This window comes from Bufo gargarizans, chromosome 6 (genome assembly GCF_014858855.1).
Source record: "Bufo gargarizans isolate SCDJY-AF-19 chromosome 6, ASM1485885v1, whole genome shotgun sequence".
Lineage (NCBI taxonomy): Eukaryota > Metazoa > Chordata > Amphibia > Anura > Bufonidae > Bufo > Bufo gargarizans.
In genome coordinates, this window is record NC_058085.1 from 113,012,899 (window position 1) to 113,037,336 (window position 24,438).

Genomic DNA, 24,438 nt, shown 5'->3' on the forward strand with positions numbered 1-24,438 from the left:
GGCCCTTAGTCGTAAGTTTAAAATTAAATTAAAAATAACTTTTTTTTTTTTTTTTAAAGTGTATGTTTAGCATAAAAAACCTTATTTAAACAATGCTAGATGGCTAAGTAAGTGCCATATATAAAACTGTTAAACTCCTCTTCACCCTAGACATTTGATTCCTTTTATGAATTCCACGCTCTTCTGTATGGGGGGCTATCCGACTCTTGTCTGCTATTATGAAGGACAATTAAATTGATCATGTTTCATTTTTAAAGCCAAAAGGAAAGAGCATAGGTGTCTAGCTGCTACTCACCCTTCTTCCCACCAGAAGGATTCACGTACACCTGAAAGTAAACCGGGCAAGTTGGGGGTAATAATTATTTTGTTTGTGTGGTCAGCTTCAGCCCACATAGTACTAGTCAAAGTATTCATAAAACAGGAGTTGATGCAGAGTGCAGAACATCAGTGGTGAAGAGGTTAATTCAGAAGCTGGAACGCTTCAACATCCAAGTGGTGATGTACAGTGCTAGGAAGGGAAAGAGGCTGCAATCCAGCTGTGCAGGGGTTAATCCCTAGTATTAGCAGCAGAGTAGCTTCTTTTCCCATGGAGCTCATGGCTGCATAATATATAGGGTAGGTCTAGTATATGTTTACATGGGACAGCAAGTGACGTTCAGAGTGACCGTCATCTATGTACCACACTTCAAACAGAGGACGTCTTTTGTGGTCCTTCTATCTCGCAGACACATTCTCTGCACGGAAAATCATGCAGAAAACGTCTCATGTGAATTAACCCATTGACTTTTATGTGTCAGTGTTCAGTCCGGGTGCAATGTGGTCCAATATACAGCATCCAATGAAACATGCTGTTAAGGGTCCATTCACACGTTCGTAGTTCTGGTTCCGCAAATTTGTGGAACGGGTGCAGACAAATTCATTTAAATGGGGCCGCACAAGATGCTGTCCGCATCCGTAGTTCCGTTCCGCAGCCCCGCAAAAAAAGATAGAGCATGTCCTATTCTTGCCCGCAATCGCTGACAAGAATAGGCATTTCTATCGTAAGGCCAGCTATGTGTGGTATGCAAAATGCGGAATGCACACAGACGGTATTTGTGTTTTGCGGATCGCAAAACACTTACGGACGTGTGAATGGGCCCTAATTCTTTTACCTGTGGCCACACCATCAGAAAAATAGCTTCAAATTTGGAATCGGTAGCATACTGAGCTGCTATGTGTTCTGAATATACTTAAGAAAAAAATGTGATCAATCATATCAAATCTTCAGGAAAAATAAAACACAGAATAGATGAAAAGAGACAAAGCAAGAGATTTCACATTAGGATCTATGAAGGTCCTTTTACGTGGACCGACGATCTGGCAGATTATCAGGGACGAATCTTTGTATAAACACTTGATCCCAAAAATATGCCTATGTGAAAGCAGCTTGTTCATTAGGTGATTGTGTCTTCTGCCGGCACGAAAAATCGTTCCTGTGCAGCAGATCGAGCAGTCTGAGCAACCATCTGCGCAGGAATGCTGATTTTCTATGGGGGCATGCAATCGCTGTATCAATCGCTTGTCCTCATACACAGTAGGTGATGGATGGATGCAAATGCAGCCCTCATCTCGGGAGCGTCTGCTTCATTCCCAATTATTTGCCAGATCATCTCTATGTGTAAAAGGACCTTTAGCCATATGTTCATAGAAAGGAAAATGGTGACAGGCATGTTATGTTGCAGTGTAATGGATGGATGCTCATATCAGCAATGACTAGACATCTCCGTAGCCACTGAGTGCAAAGATCCTTTGAATGTGTTGCCAACCCCTTTCTCTCATCCTCAGCTCTGCTGTGTCTGAGACCAAGCCTCCCTTTATTGTTCGCCTGCACGGATTGGCTCGGATGTATCCTAATAATGACTTCATTCAGCCCCCTCCTGTCATCTCTCTGTGAATGAAGTCAACCAGCGATCTTTGCAAGTAGAAGGAAAGCAGGAGAGGGGAAACAGCTCAATAGAGCATAGGTGCCCGGGATTATTTGTGTTTCACCTGGTGACTGGGACCTGCATCCTGTACCTCGAAAAGCTTGGACATATTGATTCTGTAAATGCACCATCTACAAGCTGCATCCATAGGACTGCTGTGTAAAGGGGCACTTGTTGGGGTGCAGCAGGTTATAGAGGCTTTTTCTTCATATCTAAGGCCCCACAAAAGCTGCCAAGACGCCTCGTGCAGTGCTCCGAGTGAAAAATGGGGCGTCCAAGCTCCCGAAGCCCACGCCAGACCCGGGGAGCGCCCCAAGCATGTTCATGGAGAGGTCACAGAGCCGGATTAGCCTGTCTGCATCATTCGAGGCTCTGGCCATCTACTTCCCCTGCATGAACTCCTTTGATGAAGAAGATGGGGGTAAGCATCTCACACTGTGAGCTTTGGGGTCTTGTACTTAGCAAATGTCATTGTGGGTTTTCTGTAGACTGTACACTTTCATGCTAAGGTATGGTTCAGTGGAGAGTTGGACCCTACCAAAATACCCATCGTAAGTCATAAAGATGCTCTGCTTGTCCGTCAATTCCTTTTCTTCGAAGCCATCTAGTTTATTCATCGATTACAACCTTCCCATAATTACATTTCATCTGCACAATCAGTTAATGGCAGGACCAACATTAGGGGTGAAAATATATCAATGCGCAGATTTCAGCAATTACTGGCATAAGGAATCTGCCACAGGTTACTAGAGACTCGAGTGGAAGCTCTTGAATGGTTAAATCAATTGACCATGAAATGGTGTAATTGAGATGATCTACTCAGTCTCATTAGGGTGACGGTGATTTGTTGTGATCCACATGAAAAGATCATTTTTGTTCATAATAGGCGTCATAATAGGAACATTCTACCATCCTAGGAGTAGTAGTAGTTTCTTTTTTCTGTTGTCTTAGACTGAAGAAGGTGTACAAAAGATACAGATACTCCTGACTTCCTGACCGGCATTAGTAGTTGGGCCAGGAGTGGTTACAATTTCTTATTTCTTCCCGAGTCATAAGCTATATTTGTAATACATCTACCCCAATCTATGGACTGACTTAGCACATTGTTTAACATGCATCAGTCATTGATGAAATCACTCCGCCACAGGTATCTGTGGTCACCATAGTTCTAAATGTGTATATTATCAGGGTAGTCTGGAGTAATGACATCTCCCTGCATGGACCATTCAGCCTATATCATTACAATCTGTTCCTTATTTGTGCACCGAGTCGTCATGCATTATAAATAGTTATTAGATCTCCCCTCAGTCGTCTTTTTTCTAAAGATCTATCTATCCAGATCCCTCTGTAGTAGTATACTGTCCTCTTCAGTGTTAATTACTTTACACAGTTTAGTGTCATCTGCAAAAACTGATATTTTACCGTGCAAGCCTTCTATAAGATCATTAATAAATATATTGAAGAGAATAGGGCCCAATACTGACCCCTGAGGTACCCCGCTAGTGACAGTGACCCAATCTGAGTGTGTACCGTTAATAACCACCCTTTGTTTTCTATCACTGAGCCAGTAGATGGCATGGTGTAAGGAATAGCAACAGAAGTATATATTAATTGCTATTATCATATACATAATTTATATATAAAGTATAGTAATGATAGTAGTGGTAATAGCAGCACAGTAGCATACCAGCTACAGAACCACTGCCAACGCAATGGTGGCCTTGCAGCGAAAATTTTCACTTTGAAGTGCCAAAATTATTCTGGTGCTGCCAGTTTTCATGGACTGGGTCAAGTATTGGCATGGTGGTGGCCATCAGGATTGAGCTATTATATTACTGCCAGTTGTCCTGCTACAATCATGCACAAAGAGATATATAGTGAAATGATTCTTTCTAAACTTACTTGGTATTCTCCTTGTAAATAACACCAGAAGGAACATATAAATTAATTGGGTAAACATCCTGTGCCCATTAAGATGCTCATGTTTACCAAGATATGATTCTTGCACATCTAATCCATAAATCTACAGATTGGTAAAGAATTCATTGTGCAGTTCAGGCAGACATAGACCTTCTTACAGACACAGCTTCTCTGAGATTCTTTTTTCTTTTATCATGTGAAGGGCGCTGAAATGAGGAGAACATCTAAAAAAACATCTAGGAGATTGATGCTAGCGTAGGGCATGAGGACTGTAGGCCTTTTGGGGGTTACCATGTAGTAAAAAAATTGTGAGCAGAACATAGCTGGCTTTTACACGGCCCTATTATTCATACAGAGTCATTAATCGAACGTGAGGATTGGTTATATATTATGAGTTGGCCACTGGGAATTGTACTGCCCTCAAGGGTTTAGGCCTGACTTGTATCTATCATTACAGTCCCAGCAGATGAACCTCTGCCGCTAATTATAGGAAAACCACTGCAAATTTTAATTAGTGTGTACATGTGCTGCCTGCCGGCCTTGTATGTTACAGGAAATCATGATAGCCAGACAATGCATTCCTCTTTTACAAGCAGAAATGAGAAATAAACCTTGCACTGAGAGCATAGCCATGAGACAAGAAGATCTTGTCATGTGATGAATGCCAATTGTGTCTATACATGTGAACGTGCGGCCTTACGTATGGATATCTGGAAATACATTGCAGTGTCCCTGTATATCGGCATACACAGAATCCATTGCCTCACGCTGCCCTCGCTACATAATGTCTATTGGCTGCAGAATTATATCAGCTGTAGGGTGAACATATGTCAATTTTACAGAGAACGCTCCCCTGTTGAGAACAGAAAGTCTATGCAGCCACGTAGCTGGAACATGGCACGGGGTCTCTATTGTGTAGCTGTTGCAATCTCAACAGCGTGGCCTTTAAGTCAGACAATTGCAAAAAATGTGTACAGTGCACGGCCAGTAATGATCTACTTCGAGCCTAGAAGGGACCTGAAGTATGCCAGGTTCTTCTGGTTTCTGAACAAAAGCAACCTACTTCTTACTGAAGTCAATTTTCATTTCTCTTCCCTTCTTTGTCTTTATCGCACGTGAATTATTATTTTCTAATGCAGTTTCTATTGATGCCACAGTCCGTACATGGAATGTAAGAATGTCACCATGTTATTCTCCTGAACAGGGAGATGTAAACAGACAGGGCAGTACAAATTATAGTAACATAGTTTATAAGGCCGAAAAAAGACATCTGTCCATCCAGTTCGGCCTGTCATCCTGCAAGTTGATCCACAGAAAGGCAAAAAAAAACAAAAAAACCTTTGAGGTAGAAGCCAATGTTCCCCACTTAAGGGGTAAAAATTCCTTCCCGAATCCAATCAGGCAATCAGAATAAATCCCTGGATCAACGACCCCTCTCTAGTAGCTATAACTTGTAATATTGTTACGCTCCAGAAATACATCCAGGCCCCTCTTGAATCCCTTTATTGTACTCACCATCACCACCTCCTCAGGCAGAGAGTTCCATATTCTCACTGCTCTTACCGTAAAGAATCCTCTTCTATGTTTGTGTACAAACCTTCTTTCCTCCAGACGCAGAGGATGTCCCCTCGTCACAGTCACAGTCCTGGGGATAAATAGATGATGGGAGAGATCTCTGTACTGACCCCTGATATATTTATACATAGTAATTAGATCTCCCCTCAGTCGTCTTTTTTCTAAGGTGTATAACCCTAATGTTGATAATCTTTCAGGGTACTGTAGTCCCCCCATTCCAGTTATTACTTTAGTTACCCTCCTCTGAACCCTCTCCAGCTCTGCTATATCTGCCTTGTTCACAGGAGCCCAGAACTGTACACAGTACTCCATGTGTGGTCTGACTAGTGATTTGTAAAGTGGTAGGACTATGTTCTCATCACGGGCATCTATGTCCCTTTTGATGCAACCCATTTTCTTATTGGCCTTGGCAGCAGCTGCCTGACACTGTTTTTTCCAGGTTAGTTTGCTGTTCACTAAAATTCCTAGGTCCTTTTCCATGTCAGTGTTACCTAGTGTTTTACCATTTAGTATGTACGGGTGACTTGCATTATTCCTTCCCATGTGCATAACCTTACATTTGTCAGTGTAAAACCTCATCTGCCACTTCTTTGCCCAAGCCTCAAATCTATCCAGATCCCTCTGTAGCAGTATACTGTCCTCTGCCGTGTCAATTACTTTACACCAGGGATGCTCAACCTGCGGCCCTCCAGCTGTTGTAAAACTACAACTCCCACGATGCCCTTCTGTAAGATGAAAGCTGTAGGCTGTCAGGGAATGATGGGAGTTGTAGTTTTGCAACAGCTGGAGGGCCGCAGGTTGAGCATGCCTGCTCTACACAGTTTAGTGTCATCTGCAAAAATTGATATTTTACTGTGCAAGCCTTCTACAAGATCATTAATAAATACATTGAAGAGAATAGGGCCCAATACTGATCCCTGAGGTACTCCACTAGTGACAGTGACCCAATCTGAGTGTGTACCGTTAATAACCACCCTCTGGATGCCATCCAGTCCTAGCGATTTGTCTATTCTTTTTAAGACGCCGCTGTACTTCTTCCTGGGTCAGACAGGGCACTTTTAATGGGGAATTAACTTTTGCATTCTGCATTTCATCTGACAGTTTATTTTCTTCAGTGAATACAGTGGAGAAAAAAAATATTTAATAGCTTTCCTTTCTACTCATCACTCTCTGCAACTCCCCCCTCATTACTCTGTAGGGGGCCGACACCTTCAGATTTATACTTTTTGCCATTTATATAATTGAAAAACATTTTAGGGTTAGTTTTGCTCTCTTTGGCAATTAATCTCTCGGTCTCTAGTTTTGCTAATTGCTTTTATTTGTTTTTTACATATTCTATTTTTCTCCTTTTCTTTTTCAGTGCTTCCTCACTGCCCTCCTGTTTTAGTGATTTAAGTGCTTTCTTTTTGTCATTTATTGCTTTCTTTACAGTTCTATTTATTCTATTTTTCTTGTTTCTTAACCTTTTATTCCCATAAGGTAGATTTTAGATTAGATTTTAGGATGTTTTCAAAAATATTCCATTTTGTGGCTGTATTTTTATTTTTGAGGACTTTGTCCCAGTTAGTTAGGCCTATGGCCTCTCTTAGTTGGCGAAATTTAGCTTTTTTTAAGTTTAATTTTGTTCCTGAAGAAACACTCTTTTGAATGGTAATTGGAAGTTTATTACTTTATGGTCACTTTTTCCCAGATGTCCCCCGGCCTGCACATCTGTTGTTCTGTCAGGTCTATTGGTTAATACTAAGTCCAGTATGGACGTCCCTCTAGTCGGATCCTGAACCAGTTAGGAAAGATAATTGTTATTGGTTATTGCCAAGAACCTGTTTCATTTATGAGATGCACAGATTTCAGTTTCCCAGTCTATATCTGGGTAGATGAAGCCCCCCATAATAACCACCTCATTATGATCTGCCGCCTCGTCTATCTCGTTTAGTAGCAGATTTTCTGTGGACTCTGGTATATTAGGTGGTTTATAATAAACTCCTATTAGTAATTTATTATTGTTTTTGCCTCCATGTATTTCTACCCACAGTGACTCCACATGTTCATGTCCCTCACTTATATCTTCTCGGACTGTGGGCTTTAGACAGGACTTTACATAAAGGCAGACCCCTCCCCCTCCCTGGTTTTGACAATCCTTTCTAAACAGACTGTAACCCTGTACATTAACTGCCCAGTCATAGCTATCATCCAGCCATGTCTCAGTTATTCCCACTATGTCATAGTCCTCCTCACACATCACTAATTCCAGTTCCCCAGGTTTATTAGGCTTCTGGCATTAGTATACATACATTTAAGAGGTTTATGTTTTTTTTTTACCTACACTTTTCCTTCTGAACTGTTCTAGTCCCTCCTTACATTCCTCCCCCAGTCCCATTACCTTGCCCCCGGTCTCTATCTGCACTATCTTCCCATCCTATAACGTAATTACCCTCCCCCAGTCCCTAGTTTAAACACTCCTCCAACCTTCTAGCGATCTTCTTCCCCAACACAGCTACCCCTTCCCCATTGAGGTGCAGCCCATCCCTACAATAGAGCCTGTAGCCAACAGTTCTCCAGGAACCCAAACCCCTCCTTCCTACACCAGTTCTTTAGCCACTTGTTAACCTCCCTAATCTCCCGCTGCCTTTCTTGTGTGGCTCCTGGTACCGGTAGTATTTCTGAAAATACTACCTTTGAGATCCTTGCCCTAAGCTTTTGACCTAAATCCCTAAAATAATTTTTAAGGATGCTCCACCTACCTCTAACTTTGTCATCGGTTCCGATATGGACCATGACCGCTGGATCTTCTCCAGCCCCTCCCAGTAATCTGTCAACCCGATCTGCGATATGTCAAACTCGAGCGCCAGGAAGACAACACACCGTTCGACGATCCCGATCTTTTGACAGATTGCCCTATCTGTACCCCTAATAATTGAGTCTCCCACTACTAGCACCTGTCTGGCCTGCCCTGCTCTCCTGGTTCCCTGCTTACTGAAGCTGACATTCTCCTGACTGGCAGAGGAAGTGTCCGGCTGCAGCAGTGCCCTCCCTGAACTGACATTCAGATGGAAAATGTAGTTCAGTAGGCTACAAAAACTTCTTTAGGATCTAGGCATACAAATACACATGGCAGATCACCATGCAACTGTATGGTAAAATAATGCAAATTCTTCAGTGCATCTATATTCAACTGTACAGCTGAGATGGTAAATATACCTTATATTTGACAGTGCTAAAAATAGAGAACCCATTTTGGCCTCATACATGTGCAGAAAATAAGAGTTGTACAGGTTGTAAAGAGACAAGATTTATGTGGTTTCAGACAAGAAAATTGTGGCATGCTCCTTTTCTTTGCTATATTATTTATTCTCCCTATAAGTATTACTTCTAGGGAAGAAGATCTTCATAATATGAAGCCATAGGGACTCTGGATACCATGGTATAGGCTTCACACATGTGCACAACTCCAGTCTTCTGTATTACAATTACAATGTCAAATAAACATAAAATAAATATTTTATAAAAATGTATACAGTTGCAAGAAAAAGTATGTGAACCCTTTGGAATGATATGGATTTCTGCACAAATTGGTCATAAAATGTGATCTGATCTTCATCTAAGTCACAACAATAGACAATCACAGTCTGCTTAAACTAATAAGACACAAATAATTAAATGTTACCATGTTTTTATTGAACACACCATGTAAACATTCACAGTGCAGGTGGAAAAAGTATGTGAACCCCTAGACTATTGACATCTCCAAGAGCTAATTGGATTGAGGTGTCAGCCAACTGGAGTCCAATCAATGAGATGAGATTGGAGGTGTTGGTTACAGCTGCCCTGCCCTATAAAAAACACACACCAGTTCTGGGTTTGCTTTTCACAAGAAGCATTGTCTGATGTGAATGATGCCTCGCACAAAAGAGCTCTCACAAGACCTACGATTAAGAATTGTTGACTTGCATAAATTGTGCAGAAATCCATATCATTCCAAAGGGTTCACATACTTTTTCTTGCAACTGTATTACTAGGGATAAGCGAATCGAGTTTGGATGAAGTCTTGCAAGACTTTGAGTAATAACTTCGTACACTAATTTGTACTTAACCCATTTCCTGAACTCTGGATCGGTTGTAAGGTACCACTGGGAACCGAACCCGAGTTCGGGAAATGTTTTTTTTACAGTACAAATTAATTTAAGAAGTTATTACGTGAAGTCTCGTGAGACTTCTCGAAGTAATAACTTCGGCTCATCGGAGACAGTGCATTCTGCTCCGTATAGTATTGGAACAACGTTTTATGCGAATCGACTTTGGATGTTTCATCCAAAGTCGATTTGCTCATCCCTATATATTACCTGCTAAAGAACAGGGGGGGCTCACTGACCCAGTGGTCTCTGCACTGCAATTATAAGAAATCTGTCAAGCCATGAGGGTACACGCCCCCTTCTACTAAACCCCACCCACTGTTTCAAAACATGTGCAGTGACCCGCTTGTTCACTGCTAAAGGATAAATGCTGTTGTTCACTGCTAGAAGGTTAATGTTATTATATGGTTCACTTCTAAAGTTTCTACACACTTACAGTGGTACTACTGACTAATATAACTTTAACCACCTCCCGACCGCCTAACGCAGATATGCGTCCGGGAGGTGGTTGCTTTACTCCTCCTGGACGCATATACGCGTCATCTCACGAGACGCGAGATTTCCTGTGAACGCGCGCACACAGGCGCGCGCGCTCACAGGAACGGAAGGTAAGCGAGTGGATCTCCAGCCTGCCAGCGGCGATTGCTCGCTGGCAGGCTGGAGATCCGAATTATTTAACCCCTAACAGGTATATTAGACGCTGTTTTCATAACAGCGTCTAATATACCTCCTACCTGGTCCTCTGGTGGTCCCTTTTGTTAGGATCGACCACCAGAGGACTCAGGTAGCTCAGTACAGTCGCACCAAACACTACACTACACTACACCCCCCCCCCGTCACTTATTAACCCTTTATGAACCCATGATCACCCCATATAAACTCCCTGATCACCCCACTGTCATTGATCACCCCCCTGTCAGGCTCCGTTCAGACGTCCGTATGATTTTTACGGATCCACGGATACATGGATCGGATCCGCAAAACGCATACGGACGTCTAAATGGAGCCTTACAGGGGGGTGATCAATGACAGGCGGGTGATCACCCATATACACTCCCTGATCACCCCCTGTCATTGATCACCCCCCTGTCATTGATCACCCCCTGTCATTGATCACCCCCCTGTAAGGCTCCATTCAGACGTCCGCATGATTTTTACGGATCCATGGATACATGGATCGGATCCGCAAAACACATGCGGACGTCTGAATGGAGCCTTACAGGGGGGTGATCAATGACAGGCGGGTGATCACCCATATACACTCCCTGATCACCCCCCTGTCACTGATCACCCCCCTGTAAGGCTCCATTCAGACGTCCGCATGTGTTTTGTGGATCCGATCCATGGATCCGTAAAAATCATGCGGACATCTGAATGGAGCCTTACAGGGGGGGTGATCAGTGACAGGGGGGTGATCACCCTGATCACCCCCTGTCATTGATCACCCCCCTGTAAGGCTCCATTCAGACGTCCGCATGTGTTTTGTGGATCCGATCCATGTATCCATGGATCCGTAAAAATCATGCGGACATCTGAATGGAGCCTTACAGGGGGGGTGATCAGTGATAGGGGGGTGATCACCCTGATCACCCCCTGTCATTGATCACCCCCCTGTAAGGCTCCATTCAGACGTCCGCATGTGTTTTGTGGATCCGATCCATGTATCCATGGATCCGTAAAAATCATGCGGACGTCTGAATGGAGCCTTACAGGGGGGGGTGATCAGTGACAGGGGGGTGATCACCCTGATCACCCCCTGTCATTGATCACCCCCCTGTAAGGCTCCATTCAGACGTCCGCATGTGTTTTGTGGATCCGATCCATGTATCCATGGATCCGTAAAAATCATGCGGACATCTGAATGGAGCCTTACAGGGGGGGTGATTAGTGACAGGAGGGTGATCACCCTGATCACCCCCTGTCATTGATCACCCCCCTGTAAGGCTCCAGTCAGACGTCCGCATGTGTTTTGTGGATCCGATCCATGTATCCATGTATCCGTAAAAATCATGCGGACATCTGAATGGAGCCTTACAGGGGGGGTGATCAGTGATAGGGGGGTGATCACCCTGATCACCCCCTGTCATTGATCACCCCCCTGTAAGGCTCCATTCAGACGTCCGCATGTGTTTTGTGGATCCGATCCATGTATCCATGGATCCGTAAAAATCATGCGGACGTCTGAATGGAGCCTTACAGGGGGGGTGATCAGTGACAGGGGGGTGATCAGGGAGTCTATATGGGTGATCACCCCCCTGTCATTGATCACCCCCCTGTCATTGATCACCCCCCTGTAAGGCTCCATTCAGACGTCCGCATGTGTTTTGCGGATCCGATCCATGGATCCGTAAAAATTATACGGACGTCTGAATTGAGCCTTACCAGGGGGGTGATCAATGACAGGGGGGTGATCAGGGAGTCTATATGGGTGATCACCCCCCTGTCATTGATCACCCCCCCAGTAAGGCTCCATTCAGACATTTTTTTGGCCCAAGTTAGCGGAAATTTTTTGTTTGTTTTTGTTTTTTCTTACTAAGTCTCATATTCCACTAACTTGTGTCAATTAATAAAATCTCACATGAACTCCCCATACCCCTCACGGAATCCAAATGCGTAAACATTTTTAGACATTTATATTCCAGACTTCTTCTCACGCTTTAGGGCCCCTAAAAAGCCAGGGCAGTATAAATACCCCACATGTGACCCCATTTCGGAAAGAAGACACCCCAAGGTATTCCGTGAGGGGCATATTGAGTCCATGAAAGATTGAAATTTTTGTCCTAAGTTAGCGGAAAGTGAGACTTTGTGAGAAAAAAACAAAAAAAATCAATATCCGCTAACTTATGCAAAAAAATAAAAAATTCTAGGAACTCGCCAGGCCCCTCATTGAATACCTTGGGGTGTCTTCTTTCCAAAGTGGGGTCACATGTGGGGTATTTATACTGCCCTGGCTTTTTAGGGGCCCGAAAGTGTAAGAAGAAGTCTGGGATCCAAATGTCTAAAAATGCCCTCCTAAAAGGAATTTGGGCCCCTTTGCGCATCTAGGCTGCAAAAAAGTGTCACACATGTGGTATCGCCGTACTCGGGAGAAGTTGGGGAATGTGTTTTGGGGTGTCATTTTACATATACCCATGCTGGGTGAGAAAAATATCTTGGTCAAATGCCAACTTTGTATAAAAAAATGGGAAAAGTTATCTTTTGCCAAGATATTTCTCTCACCCAGCATGGTTATATGTAAAATGGCACCCCAAAACACATTCCCCAACTTCTCCTGAGTACGGCGATACCAGATGTGTGACACTTTTTTGCAGCCAAGGTGGGCAAAGGGGCACATATTCCAAAGTGCACCTTTCGGATTTCACAGGCCATTTTTTACAGATTTTGATTGCAAGGTACTTCTTACACATTTGGGCCCCTAAATTGCCAGGGCAGTATAACTACGCCACAAGTGACCCCATTTTGGAAAGAAGACACCCCAAGGTATTCCGTGAGGGGCACGGCGAGTTCCTAGAATTTTTTATTTTTTGTCACAAGTTAGCGGAAAATGATGATTTTTCTTTTTTTTTCTTTTTTCCTTACAAAGTCTCATATTCCACTAACTTGCGACAAAAAATAAAAAATTCTAGGAACTCGCCGTGCCCCTCACGGAATACCTTGGGGTGTCTTCTTTCCAAAATGGGGTCACTTGTGGGGTAGTTATACTGCCCTGGCAATTTAGGGGCCCAAATGTGTGAGAAGAACTTTGCAATCGAAATGTGTAAAAAATGACCGGTGAAATCCGGAAGGTGCACTTTGGAATATGTGCCCCTTTGCCCACCTTGGCTGCAAAAAAGTGTCACACATGTGGTATCGCCGTACTCAGGAGAAGTTGGGGAATGTGTTTTGGGGTGTCATTTTACATATACCCATGCTGGGTGAGAGAAATATCTTGGCAAAAGACAACTTTTCCAATTTTTTTATACAAAGTTGGCATTTGACCAAGATATTTTTCTCACCCAGCATGGGTATATGTAAAATGACACCCCAAAACACATTCCCCAACTTCTCCTGAGTACGGCGATACCAGATGTGTGACACTTTTTTGCAGCCAAGGTGGGCAAAGGGGCACATATTCCAAAGTGCACCTTTCGGATTTCACCGGTCATTTTTTACACATTTTGATTGCAAAGTTCTTCTCACACATTTGGGCCCCTAAATTGCCAGGGCAGTATAACTACCCCACAAGTGACCCCATTTTGGAAAGAAGACACCCCAAGGTATTCCGTGAGGGGCATGGCGAGTTCCTAGAATTTTTTATTTTTTGTCGCAAGTTAGTGGAATATGAGACTTTGTAAGAAAAAAATAAAATAAAAATCATCATCATTTTCCGCTAACTTGTGACAAAAAATAAAAAGTTCTATGAACTCACTATGCCCATCAGCGAATACCTTAGGGTGTCTACTTTCCGAAATGGGGTCATTTGTGGGGTTTTTCTACTGTCTGGGCATTGTAGAACCTCAGGAATCATGACAGGTGCTCAGAAAGTCAGAGCTGCTTCAAAAAGCGGAAATTCACATTTTTGTACCATAGTTTGTAAACGCTATAACTTTTACCCAAACCATTTTCTTTTTTTTTTGCCCAAACATTTTTTTTTTATCAAAGACATGTAGAACTATAAAGTTAGCGAAAAATGTATATATGGATGTCGTTTTTTTTGCAAAATTTTACAGCTGAAAGTGAAAAATGTCATTTTTTTGCAAAAAAATCGTTACATTTCGATTAATAACAAAAAAGTAAAAATGTCAGCAGCAATAAAATACCACCCAATGAAAGCTCTATTAGTGAGAAGAAAAGGAGGTAAAATTCATTTGGGTGGTAAGTTGCATGACCGAGCGATAAACGGTGAAAGTAGTGTAGTGCCGAAGTGTAAAAAGTGCTCTGGTCATGAAGGGGGTTTCAGCTAGCGGGGCTGAAGTGGTTAACATTAGAGATGAGCGAACTTCTGTTTTAAGTTCGGCGTCTAAAGTTCGGGGGCGGGTTAGCGGAGAATCCCGATCTGGAACCGGATATGGATTCCGACTTCCGTTGTGGTCCGTGGTAGCGGAATCAATAATCGGCCATTATTGATTCCGCTACCACGGACCACAACGGAAGTCGGAATCCATATCCGGTTCCAGATCGGGATTCTCCGCTAACCCGCCCCCGAACTTTAGACGCCGAACTTAAAACAGAAGTTCGCTCATCTCTAGTTAACATGTATTCCAAAAGGTTGTGTATGGGAGGAAATAGTTAACTGGCAGTCCCATTGTCCCCTGGCTAGTTGGTAATTCCTGGTAAGTTCGCCTAGAATAAGAACATGTATGCTAAATCTGGTGTGTACGCCAGATAAACTAAAGAAGGAGAAAATAATTCTCCAGGGAGACACCATCCCTGTTAGTAAAAGGTGCCAGAAAAGCAACTTTCCTAAGAACCAACCTCTGAGGGAGAGAAGCATTGAATTGTTCCAATAGGTTAAGGACTATAATGGTACAATGCTTGAACAGAGACAATAAAGGTAATATAACTTTTTAGACTTTACTACCCATGGTTTGAGTTCTATTACTTCTTGTGCCCACCATATTACTGACAGAAATCGGCCATCTGATCTAGGACTGCACCCTGCAGTTGGGCATTGCAGAGAAATATTGGGAGTGATTGCACGTTACTATAGAAAGAGACTGAGGGAGGATCACCATAGCCATCTGTATACACAGCCTTTGAGAAAAGCCTACTCTCTAAAATACTGAGAACTGTGTCAACTGCTTGTATTTGCACTGTGACACCCATCATTCATTCAGTAAAAGAGAGACTTTAATTTATTATTTAATCAATCCAGCCTGATCATTGATCCCCACATGCGATCCTGTCACCTGCTCTGCTACCTTGCATCCCACTACCTATTCATTCAACAGCAAGGGCACCCCAGCCACCACCAGGCAGGAGACTCCAAAGTCCAGGGTATGCCCCAGGGTAAGGTTGCGCCCCTCCAAGAACTGCACTCTATTAGAAGATATAGCTGTTAGAAATCGGGTTGGCAGTGAATGCCTCTGAAAGTAAAAGCAGGTTTCACTGCTTTCACTACTGACCCGATTTCTAACAGCTATATCTCCCAATGTAGTGCAGATTCTGGACTTGTTTGAAAGCTTGGAATGTCAGTTTTTTATAAACAAGACCAGGTCTATACAGGGAGTGCAGAATTATTAGGCAAGTTGTATTTTTGAGGATTAATTTTATTATTGAACAACAACCATGTTCTCAATGAACCCAAAAAACTCATTAATATCAAAGCTGAATATTTTTGGAAGTAGTTTTTAGTTTGCTTTTAGTTTTAGCTATTTTAGGGGGATATCTGTGTGTGCAGGTGACTATTACTGTGCATAATTATTAGGCAACTTAACAAAAAACAAATATATACCCATTTCAATTTTTTATTTTTACCAGTGAAACCAATATAACATCTCAACATTCACAAATATACATTTCTGACATTCAAAAACAAAACAAAAACAAATCAGTGACCAATATAGCCACCTTTCTTTGCAAGGACACTCAAAAGCCTGCCATCCATGGATTCTGTCAGTGTTTTGATCTGTTCACCATCAACATTGCGTGCAGCAGCAACCACAGCCTCCCAGACACTGTTCAGAGAGGTGTACTGTTTTCCCTCCTTGTAAATCTCACATTTGATGATGGACCACAGGTTCTCAATGGGGTTCAGATCAGGTGAACAAGGAGGCCATGTCATTAGATTTTCTTCTTTTATACCCTTTCTTGCCAGCCACATTGTGGAGTACTTGGACGCGTGTGATGGAGCATTGTCCTGCATGAAAATCATGTTTTTCTTACCTTGCAGACTTCTTCCTGTACCACTGCTTGAAGAAGGTGTCTTCCAGAAACTGGCAGTAGGACTGGGAGTTGAGCTTGACTCCATCCTCAACCCAAAAAGGCCCCACAAGCTCATCTTTGATGATACCAGCCCAAACCAGTACTCCACCTCCACCTTGCTGGCGTCTGAGTCGGACTGGAGCTCTCTGCCCTTTACCAATCCAGCCACGGGCCCAGCCATCTGGCCCATCAAGACTCACTCTCATTTCATCAGTCCATAAAACCTTAGAAAAATCAGTCTTGAGATATTTCTTGGCCCAGTCTTGACGTTTCAGCTTGTGTGTCTTGTTCAGTGGTGGTCGTCTTTCAGCCTTTCTTACCTTGGCCATGTCTCTGAGTATTGCACACCTTGTGCTTTTGGGCACTCCAGTGATGTTGCAGCTCTGAAATATGGCCAAACTGGTGGCAAGTGGCATCTTGGCAGCTGCACGCTTGACTTTTCTCAGTTCATGGGCAGTTATTTTGCGCCTTGGTTTTTCCACACACTTCTTGCGACCCTGTTGACTATTTTGAATGAAACGCTTGATTGTTCGATGATCACGCTTCAGAAGCTTTGCAATTTTAAGAGTGCTGCATCCCTCTGCAAGATATCTCACTATTTTTGACTTTTCTGAGCCTGTCAAGTCCTTCTTTTGACCCATTTTGCCAAAGGAAAGGAAGTTGCCTAATAATTATGCACACCTGATATAGGGTGTTGATGTCATTAGACCACACCCCTTCTCATTACAGAGATGCACATCACCTAATATGCTTAATTGGTAGTAGGCTTTCGAGCCTATACAGCTTGGAGTAAGACAACATGCATAAAGAGGATGATGTGGTCAAAATACTCATTTGCCTAATAATTCTGCACATAGTGTATCTCTAGCTGCTACCAATCCCAAGAAAAAGCAGACCACTCCAGTCCCCCTGCTGCCCAAACAGAGCTCAGGCAAAACTGTTACATGGTTAAAGGTGTTCTCCGGGCTTTTAACATTGATTCCCTATCCTCAGGATAGGTCATCAATAGTAAATTTGGTGGGGGTTCGACAGCCAACACCCCTGCCGATCAGCTTTATGAAGGGAAAGTGCGCGCCGTGTGCATGTGCCGTCTCCCATCTCTCTTGTCAATGGCAAAGCAGCAGTGAGCAGAAAGAGAAACAGGAGACTGCACGTGCACACTGCGTGCGCCTTCCCTTCATACAGCTTATCGGCTGGGTGTCTGACCCCCACTAATCTGATATTGATGACCTATCCTGAGGATAGTGCAATCAGGATAAATAGAAGCAGCACACTACGGTATCTTAAAGCAATTGAGGAATACAGCAGCTGTATCAAACACCACGGATCCCACGTGGTCATGGAACAATTGAAGAAAAGAAGGTGTTACAGCAGCATCTCCAACGATCTCCTTTATTATGGGTACTTTAAAGCATATGTGCAACCAGACAATGCAACGTTTCGGCTGTCCTCAGTCTTTGTCAAGCATACAATACAAATCAATTGATTCCACATATAAATAGTAAAACACATATACTGCCCCCCAACAGTCCACTCCAATCATCAATGTGTGGGTAGATACCTGCTGTCCAAAAGACTATCCCATTGTAGGGCGGATGCACTCTTTTGCACCAAAATACATAATACAAAGACATAATACAAACGTTCAGTCAATAGTAAATCTGGGCCAATGTGAATGGTCACAAACACTTTAGTGTTTCGTAGGGCAGTTCAGAGTCATGAATCAGATGAATTGCTAGCATTGGTGTGCATACTAATTCAGGATCTGCTTGGGTTCATTTCAACATTTTCTCCTCATCTGCGCCATCAGATGCAGAAGAATTTAACTGGGATGTGAGTGTAGGGTGTTTCTCTACAAAATTTAGGCAAACGCATATATACTGTATCTGACAAAGTGCATTAATGAGGTTGTATTAACAACAACCAAGGGCAGACTGGGCATAGACCCTATAGGGAACTTTTCAAGTGGGCAGATGCCATTGATATTGCTTGAGCCTTCTCATGGCCACCAGCCAGGTAGGTAATGATCTAACGCTCCCAGAGTTAACACTGGAAGTGTTGCCGGTAATTACTTATGTACCTGGCCGGCTGCTACAGGTGCTATCCTAGCTCCTGAATTCAACTGTATTGCCATCCTGAGGCTACTTGTGTTGGCCCTGCCTTATGTCAGTTTGGATCCACCTACAACATGGAGCTACTTTTAGTTTTTTCCAGGGCTACTTTACATTCCCAGCCTGCCCCTGACAACAAGGACATATCTCTTAATAGAGGTGTGGGAAATAGTGGCATGAACATATGAATCAGCACCATGTAATATTATACCATATCTACATATTACCGCCTTTTCTTTCTACTTATCAACCTTTGATGTGTAGTTCAAGCATGTGTCCACCTTCCGTGTGATTACTTTTTGGTACATAGGAGGTGTCATCTAAATCTGTTATCCACAAGACCTCTATTTGAATTTTAGTCTGTGACCACGCCACTTAATGTAGTTCTATTAGAGGATGAGAGCCTCCATGGCCACTGAGATAGAAAGTGATGTCATCGCTGGGACAGTGACTTCTTTTGCTAGACTTATCATAACCTTAGTTGCCAGCCAGATGTTTGTCCAGCCACAAAATATATATCTACATGCTGCTCGGTATGTACATGTTTTCTACCAATGGATAGGAGCAAAGGGTAAAAATCAACCATATACAAGTCTGTATTGTGTACTTCTCTTCTCTTTTTTCTCCATAGCTGATCATCATAGTTAGACAACTGGCCTTCTCTAACTCACTGGGGGAGATGTAGCAAAACTGGTGTAAAGGAAAACTGGCTTAGGGCTCTTTCACACCTGCGTTATTGTCTTCCGGCATAGAGTTCCGTCGTCGGGGCTCTATGCCGGAAGAATCCTGATCAGGATTATCCTAATGCATTCTGAATGGAGTGAAATCCGTTCAGGATGCATCAGGATGTCTTCAGTTCCGGAACGGAACATTTTTTGGCCGGAGAAAATACCGCAGCATGCTGCGCTTTTTGCTCCGGTCCAAAAAACTGAAGACTTGCCGCAAGGCCGGATCCGGAATGAATGCCCATTGAAAGGCATTGATCCCGATCCGGCCTTAAGCTAAACGTCGTTCCGGCGCATTGCCGGATCCGACGTTTAGCTTTTTTAGAGTGGTTACCATGGCTGCCGGGACGCTAAAGTCCTGGCAGCCATGGTAAAGTGTAGTGGGGAGCGGGGGAGCAGCATACTTACCATCCGTGCGGCTCCCGGGGCGCTCCAGAGTGACGTCAGGGCGCCCCAGGCGCATGGATGACGTGATCGCCTGGGGCGCTCTGACGTCACTCTGGAGCGCCCCGGGAGCCGCACGGATGGTAAGTATACCGCTCCCCCGCTCCCCGCTCCTACTATGGCAACCAGGACTTTAATAGCGTCCTGGGTGCCATAGTAACACTGAAAGCATTTTGAAAACGGATGCGTCTTCAAATGCTTTCAGTACACTTGCGTTTTTCCGGTTCCGGCGTGTAATTCCGGCAAGTGGAGTACACGCCGGATCCGGACAATGCAAGTGTGAAAGAGGCCTAAGGCTACTTTCACATTAGCGTTTTTCTTTTCCGGCATAGAGTTTCATCAGAGGGGCTCTATACCGGAAAAGAACTGATCAGGCATATCCCCATGCATTCTGAATGGAGAGCAATCCGTTCAGGATGCATCAGGATGTCTTCAGTTCAGTCATTTTGACTGATCAGGCAAAAGAGAAAACCGTAGCATGCTACAGTTTTATCTCCGGCGAAAAAAACTGAAGACTTGCCTGAATGCCATAGGAATGTCGGCATTCAAAATACCGGAATGCTGTATCCGTGCTTCTGGCAGACCCTTAAAAATGAGAAATTAATACCGGATCTGTTTTGCCTGATGACACCGGAAAAAACGGATCCGGTATTGCAATGCATTTTTCAGACTGATCAGGCATTTTTCAGACTAATCAGGATCCTGATCAGTCTGAAAAATGTCTGATCAGTCAGAAAAAATGACAGGCGTTTGCATACAGCTTGCCTGATCAGGCAGGCAGTTCAGGCAACGGAACTGCCTGCCGGAATCAAACAACGCAAGTGTGAAAGTACCCTTAGTTGCCCATAGCAACCAATCAGATTCCGCCAGAGCTCCTTTGGAAAATGAAAGGTTGAATCTGATTGGTTGCTATGGACAAGTAAGCCAGTTCTACTTTACACCAGTTTAATAAAGGACCCCATATATGTAGAGAATACATGCAAAAATAATCCTCCCTTTACAGTTTATCATCCTTTTCCTTTGATCCTGCAAGGCTCATATTGCCTACAAAACTATATTTTCCCCAGGATATCTACCATTTCCATTTTTCTCTAAGCTCAGATCCTGTGTCTGGCTGCAAGGCATCTGACTACAGCAGGAGTCCTCTCCCACTGCTCTAAAAAACACACAAAAATATTCTCCATCCATCTGCAAGTCACAAATAGATGGGATCAGGAATACAGGAGGAAGGGATTAGGAGGAAGTTCAAGATTTCTGCAGGTTTGTTTTACAAACGTGGTGAAAAACCTGCAGACTGAGAAACGCTGATGGCAAGTTTATCTCCTCCACTTTTATCCTTCATTTCTAGGTTTAGTGTTCCTTTAACACAACTGACACAACATATTACGTGCTCTTTGATGCGGTCAAGCTGAGGGAAGCTTACATGCTCCGTGCATTCAAACGGCAGCAGACGCCAGGATCATTGATTGCTGTGACAGAATGAAAAATACTGTTACACTTCACCATATACAGGGTTTATATATAAAAAATATTTCTTCTTGACAGCTAATCCTGTTTTTGTACCGCTGATGCTCAGCTGTGGACTAAAGAACATGTATACATATAAATTACCATGTGCCTAAAGATGCTGGTATCGGAGTAAGGGTATTTTCAGCAATTTTTACAGAATTTTTTATAACTCTCAGAATACAAAAAAAAAACAACTATGCTATATTATTACAGCTACTTTCTCCCAAACTTCAAGTAACATTGTTGGGAATAAAGACCTGAGAAGATGATCCCAGTGGATGTAACCTCTCATGATGGCATTGCAAATTTAATGAAGGAGAATGCTAATCCAAATAGGCATATAAGTGTAACTATGGGAGCAATATAAGCAGCAAGCCCCTGAGGAGCTGGTGCAGATGATGGGAGTGGTAGTGGCCCTGATGAGATGTTGTGTCAGTCTGTTGCTCCCTGGGGATCGGTGCAGTGGAAAGGTTGTTTGAAGAATTAGGCCAGAGGTAAGAGTATAAAAGTCTCTTTTTACAGTAGTAGGTACAAAGTGCAGTTTCAGTCACCAGGTGATGAGGTATCTTTCTGAAGTGAAGGTCTCTAGTTAAGGACCCTGAAGAAGGATCTCATCAGTTTCCTTCCTTTTCGCTGGAACTCCCCCTCCTGGCAGGACCAGCCCACTCCTACCAAGAGGGTGGGTAGCCCTGATCCTGACAATCATTTCCAACCATATCTAATTTGCTGGAATACATGACAGAACCATGAAACGGTACAATACATAACAAAATTGTGGATACCCCCACGTCTGGGGTACCGTATATACACAAGGTGGAAAGACCTGGAGAGTGTACAATAGAGAATGCAGCAAAGTGTATGTGCAGTTGGGTGACAAAAGGCAGTTCTGCAAATTGTGGTTGCATCTTTCTGTGTACAGTTACAGTTTGCAGGTACGTAAAAAAGAAACATGGTTTTATGGCTGCTGCTTTGAGATCTTAGAGTCAAAGACCTGACCAGATATAACAAGGAACAATTGTTATATTTCATATCCAGGGTCCAGTAAATTTAGTGCACCTGCTGACAACTTTTTGGAAGAGCGGGAGCCCCACAATCTAAGCATGTTTTCATCATATACTAGTAATGTGCCTGACATTTGCCCAATATAATAATTTACAGGATTTCAAACACTGAGATAACCACACAATGGAGCATCTCCATTGTTTTACGCTGGAAACACCATATATCCCAGTGTTGAAGGTTTGGAGGGACATCTAACCCTGCCCACTCTCCGCCCATGCACACCGTATCCTGCCCAGCCTCCTCCTCCAAATAATATGAATCTGGTCTTAACATTTACATGACAAGAATCTGCATAACTAATCATATGCTACATAGTTGCAAGTCCAACTTATGTATGAGATAGCCAAGATACTTTACATTTTTTTTAGCTGCAGATCTGCCAGTTTTCGGGCTCCTCTTCTGCCTTCCAAGATGGCTGCAACACTTCTCAAGACTACCTGTTAAATATGGTGCATTTGGTAGCCCAAGACACTTCTTGCTGCCCTTGGATTGACAAGAACTGCGCATGTGAACAGTGGCAGCTAATCTGGACAAGTCGGAAGCATCTTGGGCTACTGATACTGTATATGTATCAGGTAGTCTGAGAACCGCTGTCCAAGAATTACCAGATCTGCAGCAAAAAAATATAAAAATTAAACATAGGACACCAGGGAAGTGTTCTGTTTATTCCCCAGTTAATGTGATATTTTTTTTTACTTGAACCTGAGGGCCGCCCTAAGAATGAAGGGCCTTGGAGCACAGACTATATAAACTGCAATCATTTAGGTAGAGATTAATTTCAAAGGAGGATGACCCCTCAGACCCTTTGCTAGCATAACATACTGCTTAGCCCGGTGCATTCCTATAAGCCTGGAAATTCTACTCTAAATAGAGAATTGATGCATTATTCAATTTATCAGAAATAAATATTCCTAAGGTTGCTTACTTCTTCCCACCTTTCTCATCTCTTCTTCCTTGTTTTCCGAAAACCTGAGTACCGCCTACTTGGATATTCCATTATTGTTGTGCTGCACTTTTTATCTAGGTCGATGAGATTTACCTTGTGCCTCCATTAGATTTAAAAAAAAACAACCTCTTTGTCTATTGTCATACGGAAGGATGGAGTCCTGGTTTATCAGTGTCAAAAATTTCACAGAGAAAGGCCTTTTGCGGTCCACAAATTGCGTAACCACAAAACACGGATGCCATCCGCGTGCCTTTCGCAATTTGCGGAACGGAACAGACGGCCCATTATAGAAATGCCTATTCTTGTCCGCAAAACGGACAAGAAAAGCACATGATTTATCATCTTTGCGGGGCCACGGAACGGAGCAACGGATGCGGACAGCACACGGAGTGCTGTCTGCATCTTTTGTGACCCCGTTGAAGTGAATAGATCTGCACCCGGGCCGCAAAAAAATGCGGCTTGGATGCGGAACCAAACTACAGTTGTGTACAAGAGGCCAACCCTCTTTATTTGCTCCTAGCTATTCCTTAGCTTCGAACCCCCTGTGAAAGACACAGTTGAAAACATCAAATATTTGAAGAAGGTTTCCTGTAGACTTTTCATCTTGTTTCGGCTTCATTTTATGAGAACAGAAACATCATCTTCCCTTCTGTTTTCATCCATCTAATCCACACAATGGAAAATATTAGCCTCAAAAGAAATATAAGATACTAGTAATCATCTTGCAGAAATCCCACTTCCTGCAGGTTATTTCTTTTCAGAGTGCAAGCTTCAGTGAGTTTATCTCACGGGATCACACTTAATTACATGGCATCTGAATACAACAGCGTATTTGAATATCATGTAATGAGATGCATGTAATAAGACATACATGAATATGTAATGGCTCATTAGTGGCCATTTGCATACATGCTGGGAGAACCTCTGATAACGTCTTATATACTAGAAAGGAAGCCGACCACCTCCAGGTGGAACTGATCGGGGCAGTGAAGTGACATGTTGCAAAATGCGTCATGGAAAAAGAAAGTCAAACTTTATACTGTTAGGCCCCATTGCTCTAAGAGGTGGGAGGATGGGATTTTGACTCTAAAATATTTCTACCTGTAATGTAGCTATGAGTACTATATCATGGGCCATTATTTAAATATT

The 24,438-nt window shown here is 43.1% G+C and overlaps 1 protein-coding gene across 2 annotated transcripts in view; it reads left to right on the plus strand.

The window, feature by feature from the left end:
• Nucleotides 1-2,282: 2,282 nt before the first annotated feature.
• Nucleotides 2,283-24,438, plus strand: part of RIMS4 (regulating synaptic membrane exocytosis 4) — a 237,957-nt gene continuing 215,801 nt past the window's right edge. Inside the window, exon 1 of one of the 2 annotated variants that reach the window (XM_044299301.1) lies at nucleotides 2,283-2,385. In XM_044299301.1, coding sequence (XP_044155236.1) covers nucleotides 2,283-2,385 — 103 coding nt within the window. The remainder of the gene's footprint in view (nucleotides 2,386-24,438) is intronic. The other variant, XM_044299302.1, reaches the window with a different exon arrangement.